At 44.7% G+C, this 11,094-nt stretch overlaps 1 protein-coding gene and 1 pseudogene across 2 annotated transcripts; one reads left to right on the top strand and one right to left on the bottom strand.

The window, feature by feature from the left end:
- Nucleotides 1-832: 832 nt before the first annotated feature.
- LOC308165410 (prostaglandin E2 receptor EP1 subtype-like) lies at nucleotides 833-6,117 on the bottom strand (the record flags this gene model as incomplete). The annotated part of the gene is made up of 4 exons (XM_080539567.1): nucleotides 833-979; nucleotides 3,876-4,034; nucleotides 4,474-5,286; nucleotides 6,061-6,117. The coding sequence occupies 4 exons, from the start codon at nucleotides 6,115-6,117 to the stop codon at nucleotides 833-835; spliced, it is 1,176 nt and encodes a 391-aa protein (XP_080395693.1).
- Nucleotides 6,118-6,807: 690 nt separating this feature from the next.
- Nucleotides 6,808-9,986, top strand: LOC308165409 (choline-phosphate cytidylyltransferase B-like; annotated as a pseudogene). Its single transcript has 3 exons — nucleotides 6,808-7,112; nucleotides 7,374-7,438; nucleotides 8,969-9,986. The product of its transcript is annotated as a choline-phosphate cytidylyltransferase B-like (transcript).
- Nucleotides 9,987-11,094: the final 1,108 nt, after the last annotated feature.

The raw sequence follows: 11,094 nt of genomic DNA, 5'->3' as shown, positions 1-11,094 counted from the left end.
ATAATAAACAACAGTTTAACAATCACTAAATACTTATAATGATCATCTAATTATGTGTAGTTATGTGTTTCTAGCATGTCGATGTTCTATCAGGTAAATTCGCTAGAACTAACCTCCATACCCTGGTTCAGAAGAAGAAATCAGTCCTTCGTCACTTACATCGTCGTCCTCGATGAAACTTTTAGGTGGATTGGTTACCCTAGCCTAGATGGTCTTTGTGACATTTCACAATCACAAACATATACTGTATGTACAGAAACTCACTAAAGTATAAAACACCGCTAAAATACTGCTTCTCTTCAAATCACTCCATGACACTGAGGTCAGTGCATTTGTTTTTTTGGTGAACTACCGTAATAACCCTAAATGGCCAGAGAGTGCAATGTGCTTTCAGAAACTGTTGGATTTTTTTCGATTGCACATATAGTTCAAGAATTACGATAGTTTGAACGAACCCTGTAAATTCCTGTTGAGAAGTTATCGCAACATAGACATACAGTAACTTCTATGTTATTTTATTTGATTACTTCTTATGTTTCTACATCCATCTTAAGAACTTTTTAAGACGTTTTATTTCAACTGCAGCAGAGTTTAGCAGACAGGAAGATGTTAGCTTGGGCATCATGTGACTTGGATGAGATGAGATGTAGACCCCCCCCCCCCCTCCCCAAATATTTTTTTTGCAGATCTGCAAGATTCACGTAGGTCACCTATTTTGAGGTAAAAACGGCGAATTTCACCTAAAGGTGACACGTTTGCACCACTGGAACTGTCACTATCGATGGACCAGGGTCTGAGCCAGGGGTCAGATGAGGTCGGGGGTCGTGTGAGGTCACACCTCCAGGATGCTGACGTCCTCGTCGTGTTCGTCGGGGACCAGGACGGGGCTGCTGGGGTTCAGAGTCACCGGCTCCTCATCTGAGTCATCTGATATGGTGATGATGAGCTGCCGCTCCCGCCGAGCCCTGCGGCCTACACACTAACCAGTTGCCTTTCAGGAAGTAGTGGAGATCGTGCACCTAGCCTATAGGATACTTACCAAAAATGCTCATGAATGACGCTTTGCAGACCGGGAGTTTTCCAGTCTCATTCTGAATGTAGTACTTGACCGTCAGATCCCTTGTTTTGTGTTTTGCTGGATTATCCACTTTAGGTCTTCGCCGTTTCACTGGCACTATATCCATGTAAGACAACAGAGTGGCATCCTGTTTTACTTTATCTGTTGTGGAATAAAGCACTAGGTTTATCTTGGCTAACTCCTTGTTTGACAGTGCAGATGCCTGACAGGCTTTTTCTGAGTTATGATTACATGCAATGCAGGGAGCTTTTCCCAGAATATGAATATACATTCATTCACACACACACACTAACCCATCTACCAGGATTGTTCCAGCCTTTACTGCTGTGTGTGTCCCGTGTGTGTGTGTGTGTGTGTATTCTTACACATGGGACACACAGCTACGCAGCAGACCCAGAGAACCCAGAGACAATGAGACACTCGCCACATTGTGCATCCTTCCAGTGGAGGGCATGAAGAGGAGGAAATACAGACATTATGATGGGATGGGTGAGGGACATGGGTGTTGTTAGGAGGTAACAGGGGAGTTTGGAATTGTATGGAGAGGAAATACACGCGTGGATAGTCAGAGAGTATCAGGTCTCCATTGAAGACCTGGATGAGCTTGATAAGTAAGGTTAAATAAAAATTGTTACATTGTCGGGATGGCATGTGGAAAGGAAGTAAATGAGACTGTCCATTAACTTTTGATCGGTTCATTTGACTAACATGGGTGATTACCACGTGTTCTCAGTTGGTCAATAGTGAAAGTGTACTTACCTATGCAAGACCCGACAGCGAACTATTTGACAGGGATTTCCCTAACCTTTCACCTAGTAACCCTGTCTACAAAAAAAATCCACGGATGAACAGCAGGCTTCGATATCAATTAGAATCACCACCGGCAGCTGAATGCGTTGAGGGGCTGATAACGTAGCCTCTCAAAATGGTAACAGTATCCCAATGTTACAATAGTTTCAAACAGTTTTGAGTTTGGTGTCTCCGCGGCAGATGATTGACTGAACAACGCCTCTGCATCAATTTATAAAAACAACAACATTGAAATAGATTAACGATGGAGTTCCGTTAGTACACATTCAAGGCCGAGCGGAAAGTATAATACAGATGTGTGGTAAATATCGATAAATATTTGAGAATACAACAATGCGTGCCAGACAATTTTCTGTAGGCTACTCCATATTGAATGTTATTGCAGTGCGACCTCCAAGCACCGCCTAGTTTTTCCTCAGTCAGCTCAGCCATTTGGTGCTTTGAACGCTCATTAAACATTAAGCATGACTCAATTCAATTGGATGATCTCATGGTGTTGAAGGGAACCCATCCTTTGCCCCGCCCTATGGATTTGCTGATTCAGTTAACGTCTGACACACACATGCCTGGAGACAGTTTAGTCAGTTTCAGACAGTCTTTCACTTCAGTAGGCGATGTAAGAAGTAGCTAACAAGAGACAAGAGACGATTAATTAAAAGATGAGTTGTGTTCTAAACCAGCTGAGAAGACGCAAATTTGTCGCCGCGGCTGGCCTGGTAGCAGTCGCTGCTGGTTCCTACTACATCTATAAGACCTGGGGCTCTGAAGAGGCCCCTGTTATCACTGAGGAGGAAGGTGGGTTAGTGCATGTTGGTGGGTAAGTACTTCTACTCTTTTGAAAAAGTGTTTCCGAGTCTGAACGGATTCAGTTAACGTCATTTGTTTGGTCAATGATTGTGAAGTGCTGCTTAAAACTGGTAAGGTGAATATCACTAGATAATCACTTAAACAACTATCAAAATAGAATAGTAGTATGTATGAATAGTATTACTCATTTACACTGTGTGACTTAAATTCAAATAGTCTCATCTGGGAATATCCCTCTGGAAATGTTCAGAAAAGTTGATAAATAAACATGCCTACAGTTGTTTTTATTGTCAGTAGACCCAACACCTGTGTAATTTACAGCAAACAGTACAGTGAGGTGGTATATAGACTTTTACAATACAGAAAGTATTTGATTTCAAAACATAGACTATCATCAGCACACAGGTCTTAGTAGTATATACCTGGTCACCACACCTTTTTACAAACTATATTTGTTAATGAGTTGACTGTCCCATGTAATCTGCATTACAAAGTTTCTATTTCTGTTGGAGTTTGATATGTCCACATCCACATGCATGTTGATTATATGTGCATAGATAGTGTGACGCCTCCCACTCTGCCTGCAAATTGGCTGTGGCTGGAGCCTGGGCAGAGTGGGTGGGTCGTTAGGTTGAGTGGTGTCACCTGGGTTTGGGGAGCTGGGGATATATATATGAGAGGGGTGTCCTCAGCTCTCTCTCTCTTCCTTATGATTTGGGTTCTGTTGGTAAGGTCTCTGGGTACCTGGTTTTTGGGGCCTTTTAGTTTTACACTACATACGTTCATACACCTTACACATACAACATACATTCTACAACCATTCACTCATGGCATACACTACTGATTCTTATCCATAATCATATACATGTTATTTAGTTTATTTTGTTTCATTTAAGTAAATAAAACTTTAATTGTATCATTTAAACGCATGTGTGGACTCCCTTATTTGTTACTACCTTCGGGTGTGTAACAATAGCATTTGTCCCAGTGTCTCAAATTACAGTTGTTTATTGGTGAATAAAGTGTATGTCTTCTCCTTGCCTCAGTACTTTTCAGTGTGTCTCCATTCTCCAGAAGTTGGGGTCTTGACAAGTCAATGTAGACTGATGTCCTGTCTGCGTGAGTCTGTACAGGAGCTTTGTGTTATGGTAGATCTGTCTTTCTGGATGACATGACAAACTCTGCGCAGCACTGCTCGCCTCAGTAAGATGTAGACCCAAGGATCCAGGATCTGATTCCAGGAGGCCATGTGAAGGCCCAGCAGAATCAGGCTCCCTGACTGATGCACTGAGTAGGTGGAGCATTGGTAAAACTGCCCCACCGACAAAGAGATGTAGATCTAAAGATGTAGAGAGACAAAGACAACAATGGAGATAATGAATGGTCAGATCCTGGTATGAGAAGTGTGCAAAACTCTAAAGAATTCTAAAGTAAGGTTTCTGTGGCATGAGAAGGCTGTCAGGGGACTGCTTTGTTAGATCTGGTGTTAATCCCCCAGGGGAGGCTCTCCACCTCAGACGTTGACATTTCCTCATCTATGCTATTTGCACTAAATGTAATACCAAAGGCTATTAAGAGGTCCCTGAGAAGCTAGATATTACATGCTGTTCAACATGAATATATGAATAATTAATACATTGTGTACAAAATAATTTCAATGTTCATCTCTGTTTAAACATTAAGTGATGAGAAAGCCAAATAATTAAGGAAAATTTATTAAAATAATAAAATAATCAACAGTATGACGATGGTCAAATACGAGAGGAGGTTTGACTCACTAGGAATGGGCTCCAACACACACATGACACCACAGTAATCACTGCCAGCTGAGCCATCATCTCCACATCCAGTGAGCACATGAGGGAGGAGGAGGAAGCTGAGGAGCCATATCGCCCTGTCTTATTTCTCCTGAAACCTTGGGAGCTCATCCTGGCCTGTAGCAGTGCCAGCCCACTCAGGGTGTTACAGAGCAGGGAGAGGATGAGCGCCGCCAGCCCCAGGCCTGAGAAGGCTAGGGCTAGACTGGCATCAGCTGTGGACCGTGGGCCATGCACAGGCAGGAAGCACCAGGTGCCAGGAAACTGGGGTGTGTAACTGCCAACGTCCAGCAGGGGCAGCACTGCTAGCAGGAGGGCGAGGGAGTACAGTAGGAGCACAGTGAGCCGAGCATGGGCTACTGTGATCATAGCAGCGTGTAGGAGGGGCTGGGTGATGCCCACCCAACGCTCCACTGCCATGGCACCCCCCAGTAATAAAGGGCACAACCCGAAGAACACCATACTGGCCCTGAAGAGCTGGCAGAACTTCTCAGCAGGCTCAGTGGCTCGGGATGCTGACCTGTGCCTCAGACTTTGACCCAAGTGCAGATGTAGGGCAAAGGCACCAGTGATCACATGACCTCCGAGATCAGTCAACAGCAGGGCTCCTACCAGCAGCAGGAATGGAGCCTTCACCCGGCGACGGTACCCAAAATGGGATTTGGCCAGAATGGCCAACGCAGAGAGGTTGGAGAGGGCACCCAAGGTCATGGTGAAGCAGGACATTCCCAAGGTTAAAGGGGTGACAGGGGCAAACAGACTGGCATTGAGGGCCTGGGGAAAGGGGCAAGCAGAGGAGTTGAGCTCTGGGAGGTGTTGGAGGAGAGAGGGAGAGGAGAAGGTAGAAACAGAAGCCATGGTGTGATGCTCACTAACACAGATTGAAACAAATTTGTGAACACAATTTGAGATAAATAGGCCTTTTGTGTGGCCTTTTGATTTCAACTAGTGACAAATTGGAGCAAAATGCATTATAATGTTATATGTATATAATTTGTTGAAATGTTGTTTCTCAGCTCATTTTTACCTTGCCATGATGGAATAGGCCAATAGGCTAATTCATAAATGATGATACTGCAGATGCCGGCTACAATAATAAATAATATGAGTAGGCCTAAATCAGTTGTTAACATAATTATTTATGTATTTTACTTAGCAATATCACATCAACGTTGTTCGTCCAGACAGGCTCTAAATACAGAAAGACACTGAATATGTATTTCTTTTTCTGAAAAATATGTAACCAAGTTCGTGGACGGCGTGTCGGACGTCTCCAGGACGACCCAGATCCAGAGCGACTCCAACGTGCACTAAGCTAACTAGCTAACACTCCTTACTCGAACTTACTCGAAAACCACCGAATTCAACCAACAACGGTAAGAATCCAAAGAGTTTCTATACGTTATATAGCTACTATGCTATCTATTTTTCTCGAGGAGAGGCTTGAGAGTCATTGTTTACTGTATATGTCAGTATCTCATGTCCAGGATACATTGAAGAGCGTATAGAGCTCGCTTCGCATTGTAAAACCATGGGTGTGTGTGTGACTTTCAGGTCCGACTTGGGTTCGGGAGTCTGGTCCCAGGCGGCACACCCTCGGTCCATCACGTTTCAACCAGCCTATGTTCACAACTTCAGTGAGTACCTTTCTATCCACCGAACTCTCCCCCACGACTTCAGATGTGTTTTGAGACGAAGAAGAAAAAAACACATTGCAGCATGAATTATTCAAACTGATCATAACTTCTTCTGATCATTTTTTCTCCAGCCTCACTGCGTCGCCTTACTCGAAAACCACCGAATTCAACCAACAACGGTAAGAATCCAAAGAGTTTCTATACGTTATATAGCTACTATGCTATCTATTTTTCTCGAGGAGAGGCTTGAGAGTCATTGTTTACTGTGTATGTCAGTATCTCATGTCCAGGATACATTGAAGAGCTTCGCATTGTAAAACCATGGGTGTGTGTGTGACTTTCAGGTCCGACTTGGGTTCGGGAGTCTGGTCCCAGGCGGCACACCCTCGGTCCATCACATCTCAACCAGCCTATGTTCACAACTTCAGTGAGTACCTTTCTATCCACCGAACTCTCCCCCACGACTTCAGATGTAAGAAGAAGAAAAAAACACATTGCAGCATGAATTATTCAAACTGATCATAACTTCTTCTGATCATTTTTTCTCCAGCCTCCCTCTCAACAGCCTCACACGCCAGCGCAGGCGGCCGCCCCCCTGCCTCTTAAGACGGCTACAGAGGAGGCAACTACATCAACCTTTTGGAGGCACCGGCACACCATGTCCCTCATTCGGGACAGATCCGTATCAGAGGATGCGAGGGTGGCAAGGGGCGTGCCACTACAGGGATCTTCTGATCGGCAGAACAGAGTGTGTCCACAGCAGGGCACACAGAGAGACCTTGAGAACCAGAGAACAGAAGAGACCCTGGCGTCACAGGAGAGGAAGAGGAAGGTAGAGGAAGAGTTGGGGCCAGCACGGAGGAGACGACGTAAGAGCTGGACTGACCAGCGGTGGCTCGGTACCGAGGAGAGGAGGGAGGAGGATCTGATCGCGGATATGGGCTTCCTGTCTGTCACAGACTGGTAACTCTCCACCTCTGACTGACAGCTCGATCCCTCCTCTACTTTGAATGAACTCAACCCCAATGTGTTGAATTGATCTAGATTTATGAAGTAGTAGTAATAATATTAAGATAAGATTTCTGTCAGCATGCATACATTTTAAAACAATGATAAATAAAAGTGTTTTTTGAATGAACTCAACCCCAATGTGTTGAATTGATATAGATTTTTTTTAAGTAGTAGTAATAATATTAAGATGTGATGTGGTGTTGTCGTCCACAGCCTGTACGGGTTCAGGAAGGTAGTGGTCGCCCAACCGGCGGGGTCTCCAACCGGCGGGATCCTACGTCACTGCCAGAATCCAAACTTCAGACAAGATCGTCTTGAACTTCTCGTCAATATTAAATCTAATCGCGTTCGCAGACTGCGTCGCCTTAAGGCCCTTGCACACCAATGCGTTTTTTACGTCCGTAAATTTTTTTTTTTAGAACTCATGTTGTGTCAACCACGCTTGCACACCAATCCGTAATAATTTGTCAGTCAAAAAAAAAACGCAACAGGTTCGATTTTCTGCGTTTTTCGCGTCCGTCAAAAGCCTTTTGAGAGTTGTTATTGACCACTCCGCCATGGTATAGACTGGGACACATCGTCAAATTAGAACTTTAGGACAGTTGGATTAATGTTACGTCTTAGGACGTCATCCAGCACAGAGGCAGCCTGAGGAGACACATTTGAGGTCTTTTGATAATGAAGAACTGAATAATCGGGCCAACTGGAAATCCCATGGGTTTATATTAAGGGCTTGAGTGTGAGTGGGTTATTTGCAACCTATAGTGGTAACGATTGGGACAGTGACTGGGCATGCAATCACTTGATGTTATTTATGTCTTTAAAATCTATACTGTATGAAATGTATCTTAATTGTGTCTTAAATGTATCCCTCCTCAGATCTGTGAGTACGTCGCTTTTCTAGTTCAATATTGAACTTATAAACAGGATCAAGGGGGCGTGTCTGAACACCGCATGGAGTAGCTGCGTTTTAGAGAAGCTCTTCAACCCTCATCCAAAATATACAACTAAGTAAACTCGCACCGCCAACAAAATGTCAAGGAGAGGACGTATATCACACTGCAGGAGATGCACACCACGCTTTGTTAAAATAAATAAAGATTTATTGTACTTTTCTACTGATAATACATTCTACTGATGTGGTCTACCATTTGGTTTTAGTTATATTGCTCTCAGTTGTTTGTACCTTTTGCTAAATCAAGCATTTAGAATGTAGGTGATAATGCGAAAGTTCGCAACGTAAAAAAACGCAACGGACTCCGCAACGGACCGGTGTGCAAGGTCTCGGTGCGTAACGTTTTTTTCGGATGACGGATTAAAAAATACGCATGCGAAAACGCACGCATTGGTGTGCAAGATCTGAAAATGTAATATAAACAGAAACCAAAAGTGTGTATTTTCCACATTTCATTATTTTGTATTTTTGAGAAAAGGCTTGTTTGTTTGATGGATGTGCTCCTAAGCCAATCAGATCACTTGAGAAGTCATATGTTGAGAGTTTGAAGAAGTGCAAGGGGGTGACAGATGATTGAATGATTGAGAGGACAACAGACACCTGTGGCAGAGTTGGCTGTGTGTTTTGGAGAGCGTGCGACTATTTTGTGATTTAAGTTTGTACTACTGTTTGACATTTAGCAATTTCGGGTTTTGTTTCAGTTTAAAGGGCTTAGCCGGTTTGTTATTTTTCATTTTATGATAAACGTGTACCGTGTACAACGACCAAACCGGGGACGTTCTGCCCGCTACCGGAGCAGCAACTTGTACCCTAGACTGAATCAGAGGATTGTTATCAACATTGCCGCCATCAGGACTGAGTCCGTGTGTGCAACGCGTCAACCCAACTCATCTTACAACTCAACCGCATCTGCTTCACCTCCACCATTCTACCACTCTGAAAGAGCCTGCCGCATTTGCGAAGGACACAGGCTTCGAGTCGGATGTCCGTCACAAAAAACTGACCATCGCCCAAGCCCGCAGGGGCACGGCAGCACACCGACCAGTCCGAGTCTACGCTGATGGGATCTTTGATCTTTTCCACTCTGGGCATGCTCGTGTTTTGATGCAAGCCAAGAACTTGTTCCCCAACACACATCTGATAGTGGGAGTCTGCAGTGATGAACTCACACACAAGCTTAAGGGCTACACAGTGATGACAGAAGGCGAGCGCTACGAAGCACTGAGGCACTGCCGCTACGTGGATGAGGTGGTCCGGGATGCTCCCTGGACCCTCAGCCCTCAGTTGCTGAAGAAACATAAGGATCAGAGGATGTCTACAAACACATCAAGGAAGCAGGGATGTTGGTGGCCACACAGAGGACAGACGGCATCTCTACATCTGACCTGATCACTCGCATCGTGAGAGACTGATGTGTACGTCCGACGCAACCTACAGAGAGGCTACACAGCCAGAGAGCTCAATGTTGGCTTCATGACGGAGAAGAAATTCTGTCTGCAGAACCAGGTAGATAAGATGAAGGAAAAGGTGCGGACGGTGGAGGAGGTGTCCAAGCACACTTTGTTCACAGTGTGGAGGAGAAGAGCCATGACCTCATCCACAAATGGGTGGAGAAATCACGCGGGTTCATCAGGAATTTCCTGGAGCTGTTCGGTGTAGACGGAGCATGGCATGCCATTCAGGAGAGTAGTGGCCGGATGCTCCAGGCTCTGTCTCCCTACGCATCTCCCCGTGCTTCTCCCAGCAGCAGCCCCACTAGGGGGCGCTCCCCATCGCCGTCCTCAGACTGGCCCTCGTCTCCCCCTTCCTCCCCTAAGGGTGCCTCTCCCTCAAACTCCCTCAGCAGCAGTGAGGTGGATGAGGGGTCATAGCTAAGACTCAGAATCCTGTTATATCTTAATTTATTGAAATAGTACCTCAGGAGAGGGTTACATTTTGGAGGCTCCGCTGAGATTCCCTTGTTGTAACATATTAACACACATTAACACTTTATAATAACTTTCATCCATAAGGCATTTATAAACCACTAATAAATAACACACAAATAAATGTGAATATGCTTTTATCATGTTATGTTGTTATGCTCTTAGGTCATTCCTCCACTGTGGCTCCTCTGGGGAGGGTGTCTAGAAATCATGCTGCTCCACCCTTCATCATCATATCTGATGATGATGACAATGATGTGCCTGAGGAGATTGTGGTGATAAGCAGTGATGATGAAGAGGAGGAAGTGGAGTGCCAGCAGCGCAATGCCTCTTGCCAGATTGTGGTGAAGGAAGAGGAAGGTACAGCAATGTGCAAACACAGCAGCAAGATTTGTTAGCTGCTGTGATAGAAAAAGGCAATCAAATGGGCTAAAACCACCATAAGAATTGAAATAAGTTTTATTTCATTTATTTATTCTAGTATGTAATCTATTTGTAATCTATTTATTTGTAATCTAGTATGTAATCTATTTATTTATTCTAGTATGCACATTACATTCTTCTTGTTTTTTATCTTCACACTTCACATGCTTTGGGCAATGTAAATGTATGTTTCCCATGCCAATAAAGCCCTTTGAAATTGAAATTGAATTGGAAGAGGAGGTCCCTTCCTCAAGCTGGGCCTTGACCTTTAGATCAATTTTGTTTGGTTAGTGAATGACTTGTTCACTTTGATACTAGAAATGTTTTTCTAAACAATTGTATGGGGTGGAATGAAAAAAGATATAGTAACAACTTGTACATCGCCTCTGTAATGGGGGGGCGGGGGGGCCGTGTTCCCGGGGCTCCCCAAGCGGATCGCGGCCGGGGGGGTGGCCCGGTGGAACAAGAGGATCTACGTTCTGGGCGGGGAGAACGGCTCGCGGTTCTTCGACAGCATGTACATCTGGAAGCCCGGCTGGAGTGGCTGGGTGCAGAGGCGGGAAAAACTGCCGGAGAGGGGGGGGGGGTCAGCCAGTTTGGATGTACCACTCTGAAGTTCCCCAAAAAGCAC

Source organism: Nansenia antarctica (assembly GCF_963989245.1).
Source record: "Nansenia antarctica genome assembly, chromosome: 9".
NCBI classification, from domain to species: domain Eukaryota; kingdom Metazoa; phylum Chordata; class Actinopteri; order Argentiniformes; family Microstomatidae; genus Nansenia; species Nansenia antarctica.
Note: the sequence above shows the minus strand (reverse complement) of the source record. Positions and strands in the feature narration are given on the sequence as shown.